The sequence below is a fragment of the Barbus barbus genome (assembly GCF_936440315.1).
Source record: "Barbus barbus genome assembly, chromosome: 1".
Lineage (NCBI taxonomy): Eukaryota > Metazoa > Chordata > Actinopteri > Cypriniformes > Cyprinidae > Barbus > Barbus barbus.
Window position 1 is genome coordinate 46,538,329 of NC_136729.1, and position 22,217 is coordinate 46,560,545.

Genomic DNA, 22,217 nt, shown 5'->3' on the forward strand with positions numbered 1-22,217 from the left:
AAATCTATTATTATTATTATTGTATACAGTATATTACATACTATTTTTGGAGAAACAATTAAATTCTTTATACGCTCATTTTAGTTAGTAATTAATTTTTAGGAGTTTTATTATTTTATTTTATTTTTTACAAATTTTTAAACAAATGTTCTAGTTTCCCACTTTTCAGTTGCTGTATAGATTTATGTTGCATTGCTAAGTTAGAATCTGAACGAACCTAACTAATACAATAGATGATTTTTCACATCAGTATAGTTTGAGTGAAATGTAGCTGTATAGTGAGAGGAATAAACGGTCAGTTGTTTCAGATCAGAGGAAGTTAACACCCACAGGATGAGCTGAAGATGTTTAAATGAAGAGATGTAAATATAGACTGAAAAGAAAGACGGACAGAAACAGAAAATGTCTGATAAGAGTCACATGTGTCTGCTGGGACTGATCTTTCTCTCTGCTCTTCTCTCAGGTAAAGAAATCTCTATATGATCTATAATAGTCTTTAAAAGATCTGTATAATGAACCATTTAAAAATGATTTAATTGAATCACTCTAACAGTGAGTCTGGCTGGAGTTTGAATGTGAAAACTGAGGTGTTTGACATGTTTAGCACATTTGAGATTTTATCTAAAAACTCACCTGCCTGTAACTTTCTGTTAATCCTGAAGACATTAATTAGCTTGTTCAGGTGTGTTTGATTAGGTTTGGAGCTAAACTCTGCAGGAAAATGGACCTCGAGTTGAGAAGCTCTGCTGTGTGTCATATTACACTCAGAAACGTGATGAAAAGATCTCATGTTAAGATTGTTATAAAGTCAACTACATTTACATTTATGCATTTAGCAGACGCTTTTATCCAAAGCGACTTACATTGCATTCAAGTTACAGTTTCTACATTTTATCAGCTCATTTTATCAACTAAACTGCTGTAAGATATTCAACACCAATTTACTCTGCATTAAAACAGGACAAAAACAAACAAAAAAAGAGTAAATATATGAGAGCAAGAGTAAATATAAATGTTTTAATCTGTAGGTATCAGTGGAGTGGATGACACTCATGTGTTCTGCAGTTCTGGTGAAGATGTGCGTCTGTCCTGTAATAATGCTCTTCCTGGCTGCACAGCAACTACATGGCTCTATAACACCAGACAGTCAGCAGCAGTTGACCTGATTGTTGGAGGGATAAAGAGGAATAACACAGAGAGACATGAGAGACTGAGTCTGGGCTCTGACTGCTCTCTGAACATCAAGAAAGTCACAAAAGAAGATTGTGGATATTACACCTGCCGACAATTTGTGAATGGAGAACAACAAGGAACTGATGCACGTGTTTATCTGCATGTTCTTCATGGTCAGTGTTTCTGTGAATATTATGATTATATGTTGAATTAAACAGTAATATTGTCGCTGAAAGACTGGAACCAGTCGTGTAATCTCTGTCTGATTCTCTGTTTCAGTCTCTTCATCATCCTCACAGTCTGAGATCAGATCAGGCCTCTCTCTGACTCTCTTCTGTCAGTTATGTTACGATCGAGTCTCTTGTGATTCTTTGGTTCGTTCTGTGGGTATTGATCTGATCTGGGTGAATCAGTCTGGTGTGAATCTGCAGACAGACTCCAGATTTCAGATATCCTCCTCAGGACAGTGTATCAGGTCTCTGACTACAACACTCCTGAATGAAGATCACAACAGAGAGTGGAGATGTCAGGTTAAACAGAGAAATCAACTCAAGACATCAGCCACATATACTGTCAAGTATCCAAGTAAAGTATTTATATTAACAATGGATTATCAGTCATTTAAATCAGATTGTAGTCTAACACGTATCTGAACATTCATCTTCAGCTCCAGCCGAAACAAAGACAGCGTCTCCAGTCACCAGCTCTGAATCAACTGCAGCTCCTACACAACCAGGTACATAATCAGCTGTTAAGATCAATATTTACTGTTAGCTGAAGACCTCAGACACATATACTGACAAGCATTCAGACAAGAAATACATTTATTTAATCAGTTTCAGAAGAATCTCTGATACAGATACATGACGTGATGATTAATAATTTCATTCATTAACGACCAGCTGAAGGTTTATGGGCTGAAGATCACTCTGTTTTACTCTCATATAATAAGAGGTGCACAGTAGTGAAGTATTTCTACTTTACTCTAGTAAATTAAAGTACCAGTACTCTATTAAAGTGTTTTAAAGCTTTCTCTATGGAAAACTTTTACTTCACTGCATTCATAATGTCGTACTATATAATTCACTACATTATATATTACCTTTAATACTTAAGAACATTAAACAGTACTCTCTTGTACTCAAGTAAAGCTTTGATTTACTTTTACTTAAATAAAAGTGAGAAAGTAATAGATTTCTAATGTAATTCAGTATAAAATGATTTTTAATATGAAAAGTAGTGCAGTAAAAAGTACAATATTATTCTTTGTAAAGTTGTGAAGTGAAAGAAAACACTGATAAAGTACAGACATTTGAAAATAACTTTTAAAGCAGAGTAAAATAAATAATTAAATTGTCAAACTGAATGTCATGTGATGCAATGATTAAGTATGCAAATATGATATTAATGTTGAACATTATGATGCATCTGAACATGCATCTTCTGCAGGTCTAATGGATTCAACACTGATTCCAGTCAGCAGCTCAAACTCTGAGAAGAAATCAAGCCAAACTACAGCAGCAGCTCCTACAAAACAAGGTCCATGATCCCTGACACACTTCATCAGTCTCTCACTTCAGTGCTTTGCTCTCGCTCTCACAAACTGTATCATTACACCTGCTTCTGCAGAGCAACACAGATTTAATCAGATTTGTGAAGAGAATGTAGTCCAGGGGCTTTTGATAGACATGGATCCATAATAATTTCTAGTACAGCGTGTTTTCTGATGTTCTACCTTTTAAAACATTCATGAATCATCAACATTAAACAGATCACTTGTAACATACAAGCCATGATCCAGCTTCCAGATGTAAATATGTATTTCTGCTGATAAACATGATCCATTTCTGCAGGAGGCTTTAAACAGTTCCTGTCATTAATCAGACTATCTGAGGCTATGAGGCTGTTCTCGCTAAAAAGCTATAATAATAATAATAATATTAACAACAATGAAACAATTTGAAAGTCAAACAGTGCTAAGATGTATTTTATAAAATATGGTGCATCAGATTCAGAACTAATATATTCCTCCTTATGCAGATAAAAATACTTCAGCTGCACAGAAAGGTATTTATATGTCTGACTCATCTCAGTGGTTTAATGTGACACTTATAGTAGCGTTGATATTCACATAAGGGTTTTTTGTAGACTCTAAGGTTGATGATGCATGTGGCAACTTTTTGAGCAGTTTTGCCAGGCAACTTTATTTTTGAGCAACATTGCTTGTGCTCTTTCCCATTGTGAATGGGTAACACATTTCTGTCTGGATATTTTAGATGGGTCGTGGGTCCTGTGTCTCACCTGATTGGCCGTTGAAGGCAACATTGCTCAAAAAGTTGCCCCGTGTATCATCAGCCTAAGAGAAGCCACTGGTCTTGTTTAATTTGTAGACCTCAAGCACTAGTTGTGCCGCTCACTAAAAGCAAGTCAATGTAAAAGCTATATGTAAATGCACTCTTATGTCATAATTAATGTATTTACATATAATTGATCAAACTATCTGAGGCTTTGAGGCTGTTTCTGCTTAACATTTATTGAGGGGAAAAATAATCAAGTGAAACAGGGCTAAGGTGTTTCTCTATTACTTAAATGCTTATTTTATGAAATATGGAGCATTTGAACTAAAATCCTCCCCTTATGCAGTTACACAGATTACCCCAAACCATCAGCAAGAGCACTGATTCCAGTTATGCATATACTGTATGTTTGAGTGATTTCAGTGGTTTTATTCACATTCTGGAGTTCTTCTAGAATCAGTCTCTAAATATGCAGCTGATTTCTCTGTGGAGATGTTAGACAAACTGATCACAACTGACTTCATGTCATGAATTATATCTTTGATTTCAAAGAGGATGTCCTGCTGTTGTTTTCCTCTGAATCTGATTGTGTCTCTCTATAGTCTCTCTCCCAGTGATTGCTGGGATTGTTGCTGCTGCTGTGTTGGTTGTTCTGATTACTGCTGCTATTCTTTGGGTGATTCGTAAAAAAAGAGCTGGTGAGTTTTCAGAGTTTATAAGAATTACAACAGACAAGTGTTTCAAAATATCTGACTTAAAATATTTACAGACAGGCACATCAGTTTCAGTTTTATCACAGGAATTTATTAAGATGTGATGTGATCAAATGTCTGTCTTGAGTGAACAGTAATCAATGAACTAACAAGAAAATGTATGATATTTTTCAGCATTATAATTCTTCTAGACTTTTGTAATCGTTTGCATTCTGTGTTTTATGGTGAGTTATCATAAATATTCCCATTATTTTTCAGATAACAGAAAAGGGATTAATGACTCTGTGGTGAGTATCATGATGCCAATGACCCATGAGATCGATGCATTAGATATTATTTAGTCTATAATCACTGCTCCAGGGCAGACTGTCTCAGTTATATGTGTACTTTTATTAGTCAACTTTTTAAATGCCACAAATAACAATAAATATAATGGAACCCACTGATGCAATCATAACTTACTTCAGCATGTTTCTGTTAATGTTTAGGAGCAGAAAGATGATGTGACTTATACTGAGGTTGCCACATACTGTACAATCACAGCCGGAAAGGATGAGGTGAGTAAGACACTTCCCTGCTCTTCTGTCGCTGCCACTAATGCCATCCTCCTTCTCTTAACACCTAAACCAGTTTTATTCTTAGATGTAGGTCCTCTAAATTTCAGAGATGGGAAGTAACAAAGTACAAATACTTCGTTACTGTACTTAAGTAGATTGTTCTGGTATCTGTACTTTACTATTTCATTTTCTGACTACTTTACTCTTACTCCTTACATTTTTACACAAATATTTGTACTTTCTACTTCTTACTTTTTCAAACCAGGCTCGTTACTTTAGTTTTGATGGATCACCATTCGATAACAAATCTATAATACATCATGAATCGGTTAGTTTTAACTGGGAACGCGATTCGGCTCTGCGTCTCCACCAAAACGTTTCTATCGGAGTAATCAATGCAAGAGACTCGAGGATGGAGTGGATCAGAGAGGCAAAACTAGACCTGTTCATGACTTCAAGTGCGGGTCCGTTTCATCTGTAATAGGCGTAGTTTTGTGTTTGTTTACTTAGTTAAGAATTAAACAGCTAGTAAGTCTTAGCAGTAGCAGCCAGATGATTAATAATAGTCTACTGTAAACTAAATTACTATCATCACTCAAGATACAGGACATCATTATTATCTACTGTTAAGTTACCGTAGTAATTTAGCAGACAAATGGTATAAAACATTGTTTTGTAATACATTTAGAGGTACGTAGGTCAGATAACAACCCTTACAAAAATTCAAACCAAAAAACACGGTAACTAGTTAAACCTCGGTAACAACAAATTAACCATGGTTTTGCTACACTAACCGTAGTCGAACCATGAAATGTGTAGTAAAACTGTGGTTGTAAATTAAAACTGATGGTAATAAATCTGACAAAAAAAACTTTTACTGTAATAAACCATGGTTAATTTTGGACTCATGATAATGCAATAAAATGAACAGTGTTAGGATTTCTCTTTAAATATATTGTCATGTAATTATTATTGTACTAATTTTGACATTTAGGCAATTTAGAAAGTATAGTATTTAAGTCATTATAAGAGAACAACAACACATGGTCATAATGTGATAACCTTTGGTTCAATTTAAACTGTTATTGCAAACAGAATACAGTGAGGTGGTTGTTTTGCAACAACGTGGAGACGGCTCTGTTCATAACAGTAGAGGCTGATGGGAAAAGTGACAGGTTCAAGAACATTAGTGGAAAAAACTAAACACACAAAGTGAGATGTAGAGAGATATAATGGAAAATGAAGAGACTGAAAAGGACAATGGAAGTGAAGCTGCAATTCAATAGAGAAACTTTAATTATTTTGCATGGCCCCAGCCTAAAAAAAAAAGGCCATACAAAAACAAAAAAAAGAAGTGTTATCCGTGGTTTCAGTATTTGTTGTGGGTGTATGGGATGGCCTGGATGAGTGTGAGATTTTTTTGCCTGATATTTTGTCTCAGTCCTGCCCTGTTCTACATGGTGGTTGTTCAGTCACGATACATTCATTAGCTAACAAAATATTAAATGTAATTTATTTTGTATTAATGTGTCAATATGACGTGAGGTCCAGTTACCAGCACGACTAAAACAGGTTGTAGTAATGGGTACTTTTTACTTAAGTACATGTCAGAGCCCATACTTCCTTACTTTAACTTGAGTAAACAAGTTTAGTCAGTACTTCTACTTTTACCAGAGTATTTTTAAACATGAGTATCTATACTTCTACTTGAGTAAAGGATGTGTGTACCTTTGTATCTTGAGTTAAGCTCTAACATCATGCTGTGATGTTTGTGGGTTAACACTGGCACCTTGTTTGACAATATTTGTGATGTTCATTCAGGTTCATGATGAGGATAAAGTGACTTATTTTTCTATCAGATGAGCAACAGATGGACCTCAGGATGACTGCAGTCAATTAGACATCATACAGAAACCTCTTGATTGTGTGTTCAAACCTTTAGGATACAGTGCATGCAGTGGAGTTTAACACAATGTTAAACAAGACTTCACTTTAAACCCTAAAATAAAATTTCTGCAATTGTTTAACCTTTACTTGTCATTAAATGTTTCAATTCAAATGTTGCCACTTCAAACGACAGGTTTTACGGCAGGATAATCGAACGCTCATTGGCTCTCGCCTGCATTCGTCACAGATTGCGACATGCGGTCTGTTTGAATGATGCACGCGAGCCTTCACAGAGTGGATAGGGAATGAGACACATTTGATTCATGTAATCAGCTCATTAATAAAGACTTCATTTAACGGAAACATTCAAAACTTGCACTATTGGGAAAACAACTACTCAAATGTGCAAAAAATAAAAATGGTACATGCACAGAATCACGCTTTACATCAGGTTCATCATTCCTGATCCTGCAGAGACACTTTACTGTAGAGTTTAGCTCCAACTCTAATAAACAAACCTGAATTAACTAATTTGAGCATTTTAGCTTTGTTGGATCTGACTTGAACTAAACATTTGATACATTGCACCATTTTAACTAACAGTCGTAAATGGTTTGTAGCAACTATAGCAATATGAAAGGAAAAGCACTTAAAGAGGAAATGGCATCATAATGTGTGAGAATTCACAGCCATCAGAATAAACTGGGTTCAGAGATGATGAACTGTGGGTTGAGCAGGTGTGGGCAAACTAACGGAGATCTCACTCTCTGTAGTAATGTGTTGTGTATCTTCAGCTCACAGCTTAAACACCTAGAACTAGCATGCCACAAAATAAAGAGGACACAAGACCATTAGTGATTAGGGGGAAAACAAACACACAACCTAATGCAACTTTTGAAGTTGCTTAATAGACAAAGCTATTGCTGATGAGAAAATTGAACTTGAATGTTTTTGTAGTCATCTTATATTTTTGAGAGCTGGTGGATGGTTGAGTTATTGAAGTTAATGTGTTAACAGCAGGTTTGATTTTAATAGATAGTTATACTGTATCAATTTATTTCAGTGCACTTCTGAAAACAGCAGTGTTTCTATTGGAGATTGCCCCACTGAATGCTGGTTAATAGTTACTGACCGCTGCAGAACGCGTCAGGGAGTCAGGCATCATATTGAGTTTGACCGTTTACTGCACAAGAGTTGACCATTTACACATGTAGAGCATTTGAGGTGGTTTCTGAAATAAATAAAACAGAAATACATATTCATTGTCTAAATATAATCACTGACTCCCATCACAAACTCTATAATAAACAACTTTGTAAAGTGCACTGATATGGAATATAAACTGAGAAATATATCAGCAATATCTCTGTGAGCATACGAATCTACAATGATTACAGAAACAATGGAATATAACTTCTAGAAATGAGACTATCATTAATAGACGTTAGTAATAATGGCCGTTGTAAGGTATTATCACCCTGAAAATGTTACGCTTAAATGTAATAAAGTTGTAAACAATGCACACCGCGATGCTAGCGGGGCTAACAGGAACAATAAGTGTAACCTGCTGAGAAAAACAGCCCAAACTGGTTAGCTGGTGTTAGCTGGTTTAAGATGGAAGTAGCTGGTTTTAGCTGGTCTCCCAATCTGACCAGCTAAAGGAGTGGCCAAAACCCCTTTAAAACCAGCCTGATGACCAGCCAACCAGTTTAGGCTGGTTTTAGTTTTTTTTTTGTTTTTTTTTGCAGATTATACTCAGAAAGATGGCTATATTTATAGATACTTCTTTATCACACATATTGTGTGAGTGAAATGCAGCTAAACGGTCAGTTGATGAGATCAGAGGAAGTTAACACCCACAGGATGAGCTAAAGATGTTTAAATGAAGAGATGTAAATATAGACTGAAAAGAAAGACGGACAGAAACAGAAAATGTCTGATAAGAGTCACATGTGTCTGCTGGAACTGATCCTTCTCTCTGCACTTCTCTCAGGTAAAGACATCTGTTTATGATCTATAATACTCTATAAAAGACCTGTATAATGAAGATCGTCAATTAAAATTAATTTTAGTTCATTCATTAACCATTATGAAGCACAATTGTAACAAAAAACGTTTGTTTTTACTGTAACTTATCTCACAATATGGATCTGCATTCAAAATGATTTTTGCAACCGAACATTTCCTGTAATTTCTTGAATTTAGTGATAAAAAAAAACGTGCATCTTACAACAAATGTGGAAGCTACATGCAAAACAAAAGAAATGTTTACGGCCATATTACCTTCCCCTTGGCCAATACACAGTAAATTTTGCAGTGTTAAATGAACTCTATAAGAGTTAAATTTAACACGTGGCCCGAGTGCATTTGGTCCCACTCAGAATTGGTGATAATTGACTCTCGTCGTAGTGTTAAATCAACTCTATTTTGAGTAAAAAATTAACACTGCTCACTGAATAGTGTTACCAGAGTTTAACACTAGGGGCAATTAACTCTGTTCTGTGTTACCAGAGTTTAACTTGCAGGAAAATTTACTCTAATTAGTGTCAATATTTCACTTATGTAGAATTCATTTACATTTATAATAGTGAAAAATTCTCTAATTTTAAATCCCATCTGGTGTATTAAAAACACAACAAAAAACAAGATCAACGACGTCAGATTTAAAACATTACAATGCTGTCATGCTCAAGAAACACACAATTACATGCACAAAAATACATCACACCTGCATGAAATGACAATACATCACTATATTCAGTACAGAAGCTGTTGAGCCACCTAAGCAGCCTTGCTCTAACCTCAGCAATACAAGGACCTTCACTTTGCCAACATCTGTTGAACACAGGTCTGAATGAAACTGTACATCTCGTGTAGAATAGTGTTATATGTGGTGCCAAAAACAAAGTGCCTTAAGAAGTTTGTTCACCAAAAATTTGAATTCTCATTAATTACTCACCCTCATGTCATTCCAAACCTATAAGACTTTTGTTCATATTCTGAACACAAATTAAAATATTTGTAATGAAATCTGTCAGACTTCTATCCTTTCATCGACAGCCTATAACTACAGCTTTCAAGGCCCAGAAAGGTGTTAAAGACATCATTAAATTAACCCGTGAGACCCGTGATTTAACTTCAGTTTTATTAAGCAACACGAGTGCTTTCTTTGCACGAAGGAAAAAAAAAAAAGATAACTTTACCAATTTATGAAAATATTAATCCCTGACAAGCGTACACGAGAGCACGACGACAGATGAGGGTTTTGTTTGAAATTAAAGCAGACATTTTGTGAATGCATGCATAAAATTAAGGTTAAACCAGTGGAGTCACATGGATAACTTTAATGATGTCATTACTACCTTTCTGGGCCTTGAATGTGCTAGTTGCGTGGACTCTCAATGTAAGGACAGAAAGCTCTCAGATTTCATTAAAATATCTTCATTGGTGTTTTGAAGATGAACGAAAGTCTTACAGGTTTGGAACGACATGAGAGTGAGTAAATGACAATTTTCATTTTTGGGTAAATTAACCCCATTAAACAGTTCGTCAAAGGCATTAAGAGAAGAGATTGACTTTGTGGCGGGAGGAGCAAAACGACAGATACAGTGGGTGTGGCGTCAAGCCTCGGAGAGGTTTTTATTAAACAATAAAAAGGGAAAATAAAGTGTCCAAAGGGGAAAAGTGTCCAAATAAACGGGGAAACTGGTGTCCTCGTTGTGCCGCGGGGCTAGTGAAGGAGGGTAGTGTTCAGAAGGGAAGGGTCCAGGGAAGGGGCGGAGTCCGGTGGCCGCACGCGCTGCCCTCTCGGGGCCGGGAGCGAGTGGCGGCGGCAGCTCTTGCGCGGCTTCTTCCATCTCCTGGGTTCCTGGCGCTTCTGGTGGATTCGGCGGCCCGGCATCCTGGCCCGTCAGCCGTCTAACGGGTGCGGCAGTCCTCCTCGACGCACCCTTCCTGGACCCACGAGGACACCAGCGTTCATGCACGGGGAAGAGACCGGTCTCCCGAGGAGAGGCGCGCTAGGCGTTTAAACAGCGGCGGTGATGAGGCTCTATTCACATCAGGTGCGCCTCATCACACCCCGCCAGCCCTGGCTATCCAGCGCCCCTCCTCTCTCACACACCCACTCCCGTCGGGAGCCTGGTGAAGGGCGGCGAATACGGGACGGGGTGGTGATGATAGAAAGGGGGGGGGGGGGGGGGGGGGCAGCCGACTCGTCACAACTTGCATGGAAGGGCATGCTGATCAAAACTGAAGTACTGGTGAACTGAATAATTCTTCCCAGAGCCAGGAGGCAGGGCTGAGCACTTCCAGCGATGTCTTGAATATGCTCCTCAATGCTTGTTCCTCTCTGGAAAAAACAAGCAAATTGCAGAGGACTATCACTGATGTGTTAAATAATAAAAAACTACAAAAAATAATAACAAAAATAATTAAAAACAAACCTTTTAGAAGATATCCCTACTTGAGACGTAGACACCTTTCCTTGTCTCTTCTGGCCTTGACAAGACACAAACAGCAAAGATCATCAACACTGCTTAAAGAATACTATACAAAGTCAATCCTTAGTCACAGTTAAAGCAACTCGATGGCTACAAAACTGCTGTGAAAAGTGGCACAATGAGATTTCTCTTTTCATTTTGTATCTTCAAATGATATTCCTCGTTCTTTAGAAATGCCTCTCTGTATAGTTATGATTCTGGTGCTTCTTAGAAAGACAAAAATACAGAAAAAGGAGAAAATGTGTTTTAAAATCCAAGAGAAAAATACACCACCTGTATTATGGGCATGTGATCAAAACATTTAAAAGTTGTCAAAAATGCATTAAAACTAAAATACAAATAACTTACATAGCCATTTTTGAAGAAGGTACAGGAACAAAGGCACAATTCCTCTGGCACAGGTTTCGTTCACCTTCCTTGGTGGTTATGCACTGCAAAAAAAATATTATTTTTAAACATAAATATTATATCATATTGTCACGAATCCTGGCCATGCACTTCCACTCATTCACCACCAGAGGTCACCCGTTCACCACATGGACTTTTCACACTACACAACACATTGGACTCCATTTCCCACTATGCATTGCACAGATCAGCTGTCACCATTCACTCATCACACACACCTGATCACCATTTCACAATCACCATCACTCTATTTAAGCCTGGGATTGCTCTTGCTCACGGCCGAGTATTGTTAGCGTATATCACTCATCTAGAGATAGCAACTTTACAGAGCCATTCTTATAGTCTTAGTCTTGCCTTGTTTTCCTGCCGTGTTTGACCCTGCTCTTGTTTCCTGGATTTACCCTTTGCCTCTGCCGTTTGGACTCTGTTCGCTCCCTGTTTGGATTATTGCTCTCGTCTCTGGATTATCTCTCTGCCTTGCCCCTTTGGATATTGTTTGCTGATCGTTGACCCACGCTTGCTCCACGGATTGCTCTGTCTTGCCCTTGCCATACCTGTTTGCCACTGTCTGACCCTGCCTGTTTTCTGACCATGTTTATTAATAAAGCTTTGCATATGGATCCGCACGTCTCACGTCTCGTTAGCCCCGTAACAGAATACTCGGCCACACAAGGATCCAGCGGCTTTTCAAAAGGACATTGGCCAGGTATGGATTGTGCACGACTGTTATTAACCCTCGAGCAGGGCTCGCGACCGCTCGAGAATTATATTCAGGAGTACTTAGACCTCGCCTATTTTTCTGATCTGCCGGACTATGCACTTATTGACTTTTTTTGTGAGGGCATTAATCAGCCGCTCCGGTCAAGGTTAATCCGCGAGGGTCCCCGTTCATCTCTCAGTCAATTTATGGACTATGCTTTACTGTGTGTGGGCTCTCCGTTCACTGTGGGTGTCGCGGAGGAACACGGCACCGCACTCACTCACAAAATGGCGGCAGCAACAGCACCCCTTCACGTCATGGCTGTCAAGCCAGAGTCTGCTCACGTCGTCGCTGTCAAGCCAGAGTCTGCTCACGTCGTCGCTGTCAAGCCAGAGTCTGCTCACGTCGTCGCTGTCAAGCCAGAGTCTGCTCACGTCGTCGCTGTCAAGCCAGAGTCTGCTCACGTCGTCGCTGTCAAGCCAGAGTCTGCTCACGTCGTCGCTGTCAAGCCAGAGTCTGCTCACGTCGTCGCTGTCAAGCCAGAGTCTGCTCACGTCTCCGCTGTCAAGCCAGCGTCACACCACGTCTCCGCTGTCAAGCCAGCGTCACACCACGTCACAGTGCTCCAGCCAGAGTCTGTCACACCCAAGGATTTAAGGTCAGTCCTTCAAGTTCCCTGTCTGATATCCAGTGTGATGGACCCACCACTGATGTCAGTGCGAGTAGCTGGCATTCCCAGGGCCTCAACCCTGTCTGTTACAGAGACTGTTCCCCTGACCTCAGTACTTCCCGTTATGGCGGTTGCCATTTTGAGTGTGTGGGCTGCACACTGTGCTCCTGAGGCCTCTCTTGTCCACGAGTCTGCTCCAGTGCCTCCAGAGGTGGCGGCTTCCGCTGCAGAACCTCCCGAAGTGGTGGCACCCGTCCCTGAACTCACTGTCTGCCCTGTCACGGCCACGGAGGCCGTTCCTGACGTCACTGTCTACCCTGTCACGGCCACGGAGGCTGTTCCTGAACTCACGGTCTGCCTTGTCACGGACACGGAGGCCGTTCCTGACCTCATGGTCTGCCCTGTCATGGCCATGGAGGCCGTTCCTGACCTCATGGTCTGCCCTGTCATGGCCATGGAGGCCGTTCTTGAACTCACTGTCTGCCCCGTCATGGCCATGGAGGCCGTTCCTGAACTCACTGTCTGCCCCGTCACGGCCATGGAGGCCGTTCCTGAACTCACTGTCTGCCCTGTCACGGCCATGGAGGCCGTTCCTGAACTCACTGTCTGCCCTGTCACGGTCATGAAGGCCGCCCCTGAACTCACTGTCTGTCCTGTCACGGCCGAAGTGGCCGTCTGTGAGCTCTCGCCCTGTCCTATCACGGCTAAAGAGGCCGTCTGCGAACTCTCGACCTGCTCTGTCACGGCTCCTGTGACCATGGGGACTCTCTCTGTGGTGTCTGTCTCTGTTCTCCCCAGATCCCTGATCCTGTCATGGCTTCCTGACCAGTCCGCTCTGCTGTGGAGATACTCTGCCCTGTCTACGCCACACTGGTGGGCTCCGGCTCCGTCTACTCCGCCGTGGTGGTCAGTTGTCTGGCTCTGGGGGTCTCCTGCTCCGCCCAGGTGGGCTCTGGTCCCGTCCTGCCCTGCAACGAAGACTCTCCCAGTGTTGTCTGTCTCTGCTCTCTCTGTGTTGTCTGTCCTTGTTCTCCCCAGATCCCAGTCTCTGTCATGGGTTCCTGCCCTGTCTGCCTCCCTGTGGTGGTCTTCTGCTCGGGTCTGGTGGTCGTCTGCTCCGCCATGGGGGTCTTCTGCCCGGGTCTGGTGGTCATCTGCTCCGCCGTGGTGGTCCTCTGCTCTGGTCTGGTGGTTATCTGCCCCGCCGTGGTGGTCTTCTGCTCGAGTCTGGTGGTCTTCTGCTCCGCCCTGGTGGGCTCCGGTCCCGTCTGCTCCGCCATGGTGGGCTCCGGTCCCGTCTACTTCGCCCTGGTGGGCTCCCGTGCCGTCTGCTCCGCCCTGGTGGGCCTCTGCTCTGTCGGTCCTGACCTCTGGCTCCGCCCTGGTTTCCTGCTCTGCCGGTTCTTCCTCAAGGACCTGGCCCTCCGTCCCTCCCCCTGCTCCGCCTCCGCGCCACCGCCCTCCTGGATTGTTTAGGAGCGTCTGGAAGCCGCTCCTTGGGGGGGGGCTATGTCACGAATCCTGGCCATGCACTTCCACTCATTCACCACCAGAGGTCACCCGTTCACCACATGGACTTTTCACACTACACAACACATTGGACTCCATTTCCCACTATGCATTGCACAGATCAGCTGTCACCATTCACTCATCACACACACCTGATCACCATTTCACAATCACCATCACTCAATTTAAGCCTGGGATTGCTCTTGCTCACGGCCGAGTATTGTTAGCGTATATCACTCATCTAGAGATAGCAACTTTACAGAGCCATTCTTATAGTCTTAGTCTTGCCTTGTTTTCCTGCCGTGTTTGACCCTGCTCTTGTTTCCTGGATTTACCCTTTGCCTCTGCCGTTTGGACTCTGTTCGCTCCCTGTTTGGATTATTGCTCTCGTCTCTGGATTATCTCTCTGCCTTGCCCCTTTGGATATTGTTTGCTGATCGTTGACCCACGCTTGCTCCACGGATTGCTCTGTCTTGCCCTTGCCATACCTGTTTGCCACTGTCTGACCCTGCCTGTTTTCTGACCATGTTTATTAATAAAGCTTTGCATATGGATCCGCACGTCTCACGTCTCGTCAGCCCCGTAACACATATATGCACAGTTATTCATATGAAATATTTCCTATTCTTTTCTTTAATGTCAGAATACTGACACTTTCTTTTTTCATCGATCAGGCCAGCTTATTAAGCAAAAAGCAAAGCAAAAACATAATTATGGTATATAAACAAAAAAAGTACTACTTCAAATAATACTTAATTTTAAATACCTTTACCTTATAGAGATCAAATTAATGTTGTGTTTTTAAGAAGATTTATGAGTTTAACAGTCCCCCAAATGCATAAGTAATAACTTCTTGCCCAGCTTTTAGCTCCATCATCTAATCTCATTCCTTTACTGGAAGACCTTTCTTCAATGACGAGTGTGTCCTGGAGTCAAAGGATGAAGACAGGGACTCATTGACTGCACAGGAGAAGCTTGTTACTTAAAAACAGGAGAAAGATAATACATTAGTTCTGCAATATGTGCTATATCATGCCAATAACAGTCACTCTTTATAAACAAGCAACAATTACAATGCGTTAACGTTACTTGCACCAGTACTTACATGATCAGGCCAACTAACTGTGTATGTCTAATAACAAAATATAATAAATAACGAAAAACAGACGCGGCTGTTTTTAAATGAGATGTTCCATGCCTCACAGAACTTAATTAATGCCGTTGGACACATTTAGTGTTTCGTGAGCTGAACAGTGAGATGAGTATAAACGGAGGTCGGAGTTATATCTAATTGGGCCCTAACTAGAAGATTTCAACCGTCCAATATATAAAAATGAGTCAGTTTAACGTATTTACATACATTGTGACGTTACATAATTGAACGTTTAAAAAACAAATGAAGCGGGTATACCAAAGCTAAATACAGCTGAAAATCTAATTAAGTAAGATTACTGACATCATTTAAACTTCATCATTAACCACATTGAGATGAAAAAGCACATTTCTCCAGCATACTGACTTGCCTATTCGATATTTCCGAGTTTAAACCAATCAAATTACACAAAGTTAATAAATAACTACAACTTGTGCATTAATAGTAGCATAATTATTAACCTCATATTAAACTTGTGTTTTAACAAATTAATTAAAAGAGCTTACCTTTTGGCACTAAATGAACAAAGATTAACTAAACTAGGACAGGAAATACCAAATAAGGGCAAACAGGAACTAAACAGAAACCAACACGTTACAGCTTGGTTCATTTCCTGCTTAAAACAGGACACAACGAGTTTATTTAAACTATTTCATAATCGAGTCATTAACCCACATTAATATTATTACTATTATTGATATTTGTAGGTATCAGTGGAGTGGATGAGACTCATGTGTTCTGCAGTTCTGGTGAAGATGTGCGTCTGTCCTGTAATAATGCTCTTCCTGGCTGCACATCAACTACATGGATCTATAACATCAGACAGTCAGAGACACTTGAACTGATTGTTGGAGGGATAAAGAAGAAGAACATAGAGAGACATGAGAGACTGAGTCTGGGCTCTGACTGCTCTCTGAACATCAAGAAAGTCACAAAAGAAGATCGTGGATCTTACTCCTGCCGACAATATGTGAATGGAGAACAACAAGGAACTGATGCAGCTGTTTATCTGCATGTTCTTCATGGTCAGTGTTTCTGTGAATATTAGGATTATATGTTGAATTAAACAGTAATATTGTCGCTGAAAGACTGGAATCAGTCGTGTAATCTCTGTCTGATTCTCTGTTTCAGTCTCTTCATCATCCTCACAGTCTGAGATCAGATCAGGCCTCACTCTGACTCTCTTCTGTCAGTTATGTTATGATCGAGTCTCTTATGATTCTTTGGCTGGTTTTGAGGGTATTGATCTGATCTGGGTGAATCAGGCTGGTGTGAATCTGCAGACAGACTCCAGATTTCAGATCTCCTCCTCAGGACAGTGTATCAGGTCTCTGACTACAACACTCCTGAATGAAGATCACAACAGAGAGTGGAGATGTCAGGTTAAACAGAGAAATCAACTCAAGACCTCAGCCACATATACTGTCAAGTATCCAAGTAAAGTATTTATATGAACAATGAATTATCAGTAATTTAAATCTGATTGTAGTCTATAACGTATCTGAACATTCATCTTCATCTCCAGCCGAAACAAAGACAGCGTCTCCAGTCACCAGCTCTAAATCAACTGCAGCTCCTACACAACCAGGTACATAATCAGCTGTTAAGATCAATATTTACTGTTAGCTGAAGACCTCAGTCACATATACTGACAAGCATTCAGACAAGAAAATACATTTATTTAACCCCTTAACTGTCACAAGTTTACTTCAATATATTACGATTAAATCCTAATCTAATCATGACTAACTATATATCGTTGAAAAGGTCTAAGACTCCTAAATAGATATTTTACCACTGTTTGTTGTTAAAAATTGTGTAGGAACAGTAATAGATTAATTTATGACAAGAGTGCACCTCAAAACATGTACATCATAACAGAAGTTCTGACCTTTCTCACAAAAAATATTTTTTGTTTACTTTTTCCCTATCATGTTTTAGTAATCATCATAAATTATATTATATATCATTTGAAAGCTTAAAACCTCAAATTTCATCCTGAGAAAACCATTTTCAAATCAGACATTGCATTACCATGGAAACCAGTGTTGCCAGATCGGGTTGACAATTTCCAGCCCAAACGCTCACCAAAACCTGCCCACTTCAACAAAAACCAGCCCAAACTTTTAACTGCCAAAATAATGATAGAATTTTATCTTATGTTTTAACGTTACGTCAATAAAGGTTGATAAGGACCATTTTTATCTCCTTAAAATAAAATAAAGATAGGTTAAATCAATTTCACAGGAATATGGATCAAAACAGGGCAAATGCGTTAAAGGGAGATAGAAAATTAAAATGTCCAAAAATCTTTTCAAAGTGGCAATCAAGAAATTAACCGATGACTTTAACCCTCGGAAAAACACATGGATTATTTTCAATGTCCACAGTAAGAATAATCCTTTTTTTTTAGCAAAACGTGCACAATAAAGTGATCAGAACGCAATAAATGAGCTAGCATTTACTCGTTCATGCACACACTCATGACAGCCAAAAATGTGTTATTCATTGATACACACTGTATGATAATCTGACAGCAAAAATAAATAATAATAATAATAACAATCAACAACAATAATGCACTTCCCTTTGTCTTGTGCTTCAACTACAGCACGCATCTCACGAAGTACACATTTTAGCACATAATGCAGAACTCTGCAGTCAAAAGTGTTCAAGTCCAGCAGCTGTCAGTCAAAACTGTTCAAGTCCAGCAGCTGTCAGTCAAAAGTGTTCAAGTCCAGCAGCTGTCAGTCAAAACTGCTCAAGTCCAGCAGCTGTCAGTCAAAACTGCTCAAGTCCAGCAGATCAATGCATACCAGAGTAGAGTCTGGACGGTTTAAAAGATGTTCTGAAGCAGAACAGCATCATATAGTCCCATATTCAGTTTTGATTTTTATTAAATCATTCAACTGTTCTCTTATTTCAGTTACAATTACATTTAGAAGTCTTCTATTCATTCAGATTTGAGTCACTCTTAGACTCTTTATCGTGTATATTTAGGCCACTTTGCCATCGCAATCACTTAAAATGAATGAATGAATGAATGTCTGCACATTTAAATCTTGCCCTTTATAGCGCCAAAACCCCGTCACTCAAGATTCATCACATCTCACCAACATAAAAGATGCTAAATTGATTGACAAGTCTCTGTTAAACTGAACAAATTAGGGTTGCGTTAGGCTATGGAAAAATGAGTTGATGACTGCGCTACACATTATTTTACTGTGATACTTTGAGTTTGAACATATTAAAATAATATGATTAAAGATAAAAGCGAAGAAAAAAAGCAGCTTGGGCAGGTTTTAATTTTTTAAAAGCAGCCCAAATTTTGTCAACCCGCCCAATGCGTTATTCTCCGGTCCAAGCCGATCAAAACAAGCCCACTTGGGCGGCAACCCTCCCAATCTGGCAACACTGATGGAAACGGTACTTTAGGATCTTTTAGCAGGCTCCTCCCCCTTAGTGGGGTGTCATATTACAAAATGTATTACAGTCTTTTAGAATCAAAACTTTTCATAATCTTGACAAAATACATATCGTTGGAAAGGTCTGAGTGTCAAGATTTAATATTTGCTGGTTTTTGTTAGAAGTAATGTTTAGAGAGAAATTCATACATTTGTGACACAAAAATACATTTAAAAAATCAATGGAGTTTGGACGCCAGCCGGAGGCTGTTAGTGGTGTAACAACAAAATTACATAGGAACCTCAATTTATTTATTTATACTGTACCAACTTCAAATTTGGGGAAAAAAAAAGAAAAGAAGAAAACTGATTTAAAATTAAATTTAAATCTGATTGTAGTCTATAACGTATCTGAACATTCATCTTCAGCTCCGACCGAAACAAAGACAGCGTCTCCAGTCACCAGCTCTAAATCAACTGCAGCTCCTACACAACCAGGTACATAATCAGCTGTTAAGATCAATATTTACTGTTAGCTGAAGACCTCAGACACATATACTGACAAGCATTCAGACAAGAAATACATTTATTTAACCCCTTAACTGTCACAAGTTTACTTCAATATATTATGATGAAATCCTAATCTAATCATGACTAACTATATATCGTTGGAAAGGTCTAAGACTCCTAAATATATATTTTGCCACTGTTTGTTGTTAAAAATTGTGTAGGAACAGTAATAGATTAATTTATGACAAGAGTGCACCTCAAAACATATACACCATAACAGAAGTTCTGACCTTTCTCACAAAAAAATATTTTTTGTTTACTTTTTCCCTATCACATGTTTTAGTAATCATCATAAATTATATATCATGTGAAAGCTTAAAACCTCAAATTTCATCCTGAGAAAACCATTTTCAAATCGGACATTACATTACCATGGAAACGGTACTTTAGGATCTTTTAGCAGGCTCCTCCCCCTTAGTGGGGTGTCATATTACAAAATGTATTACAGTCTTTTAGAATCAAAACTTTTCATAATCTTGACAAAATACATATCGTTGGAAAGGTCTGAGTCTCATGATTTCATGTTTGGTGTTTTTTGTTAGAAGTAATGTTTAGAGAGAAATTCATACATTTGTGACACAAAAATGCATTTTAAAAATCAATGGAGTTTGGACGCCAGCCGGAGGCTGTTAGTGGTGTAACAACAAAATTGCATAGGAACCTCAATTTATTTATTTATACTGTACCAACTTCAAATTTGGGGAAAAAAAAGAAAAGAAGAACTTATTTAGACACATGGCTTTAATTTGATATCAATTTTGGATTAAAACCTATTTTGTAAAATATTTATTTTATATAAAATATAAATAGTTCAGTACATGTTCTTTACAGTAAATTTAAAGTACTATAACTTTTTTATACTTTCATTTTTGTTCTGTTGATTGTCATCTTTAAAAAAAGAGACCAACCTTAGGTCTGTATTCCAAAGCGTTCATGAATTATAACAATTCAAGTTTTAATAGTGCACTTTCATATCTATGTTCAACAACAACAACAAAAAAAACCCACAAAAAAATAGGTTTCCTCAGTAAAGTCTTGCTTCTATTATCACTGAACATAATTCAGGAGACAAGATCATCAGTGATGCCTTCATAGATACACTTGTCTTGTCTTCACCTTAGTTACTTTAAATAGAAAGCAAACATATCTCAAAACACGTGCCTTTGAAAAACTTTTTAATTTAATGCACGACAAATAAACACCTTCACGTTTATACATTTATGTCTGACTGTGTTTCTCCTCCTTGTCCTTAACTGTCTGTGTGAGTCTTACTCGCAGCTGTTAGTATATTTGGGGGAAAAATAATTAATTAATTATGCTCTGAACATTCATCTTCTGCAGGTCTAATGGATTCAACACTGATTCCAGTGAGGAGCTCAAACTCTGAGAAGAAATCAAGCCAAACTACAGCAGCAGCTCCTACAAAACAAGGTCCATGATCCCTGACACACTTCATCAGTCTCTCACTTCTCTTTTTATGATTAAATAATGCAGTTTAGCCAAATGAGGATAGAATATTTATGTCTTGTCTGACACAGCATCAGAACCTGTGGTCTATATGAATGCTGGATCATTAATCAGAGGTATGGGATGGCTTTGCTGCACTGAAACTATCAGTGAATTTATAAATGGTTTGTCAATAATAGTTCATTGTTCATAAGCGGTATACAGTTTGACAGATTCATTCTCTTCTTTCTCTCTGTTCTGTCCACACATCTGTCCTGCAGTGATTGTGATTATTGTTGAGATTGCAGTGTTTGCTGCTCCTACTGTGATTCTTCTTCAGATCATCTGTGTGAGAAGAGCTGGTGAGTTTTGAACATCACAGAAGCTGAGGATTCACATTAATCTCTAACAATCTGAATCAAGACAGTGGAGAAAAGTCAGTACATTGTTTTTATTGATTCATTTCATCTATTTAGGACGGAAGAACTCTCACCACCAAAAGGAAATAGAGATGTCTGCAGTATTACAATGAAATGCCTTCAATAAATATACTGTAAATATTACAGCAATGTTTATGGACATTATAGATATTTGCATAAAGCTTTGAATGCCATTTTCCAGACAGGCACCTTATTAAACATGTATGGTTATTTACACAGGAATCATGATATAAATGGTAATCTTATTTTAATCTTTAAAATCAATTAAACTTTTATAAAAATAAATGAAATGTTTTAATAGTCCAGTTCAGTGATTCTCAAAGTGTGGTACTCAGAGGAATCACTCAATTAATAAATTAATGTTAAAACACATTACATTTTAATTGTGAAGTTTTTTTTTTTTTTTTTTACATTTAAGTACATTACAGTTTTTATTTAACTTTTAGGTAAAACACATTTAAATGTAATAAAGTGTTTTCTTCACCTGTTTGTAAGCACAGTGCAGTGTTCATGTTCAAACTGTGTATTTACAACGTTAAAGTGTCTGATAACAATAAATATTCTTATTAGGAATAAAACGGCCTCGTTTTTGAACTCTGCAGAGCTGTATCTGGACTGGGATTACTACACTACTGTAGTTTAATGTTGGTCATTAAGAGCCCTCGGATTTGATCAAAAATGTCTTCATTTGTTTTCCAAAAGATGAACAAAGGTCTTACGAGTTTGGGACAACATGAGGGCAATGTGTGTTAAACCCATAACCAATAAAAAAAAATAAAAAATTAAAA

General features: G+C 38.8%; 1 protein-coding gene across 1 annotated transcript in view; it reads left to right on the plus strand.

Moving 5' to 3' along the window:
- The first annotated feature begins 392 nt into the window (after window positions 1-392).
- The window catches only part of LOC306871537 (uncharacterized protein), a 58,381-nt gene continuing 36,556 nt past the window's right edge, over window positions 393-22,217 (plus strand). Inside the window, exons 1-3 of the mRNA XM_079419552.1 lie at window positions 393-463; window positions 1,029-1,346; window positions 16,701-17,006. Of these exons, the coding sequence (XP_079275678.1) occupies window positions 403-463; window positions 1,029-1,346; window positions 16,701-17,006 (685 nt within the window). The 5' untranslated portion in view covers window positions 393-402. The remainder of the gene's footprint in view (window positions 464-1,028; window positions 1,347-16,700; window positions 17,007-22,217) is intronic.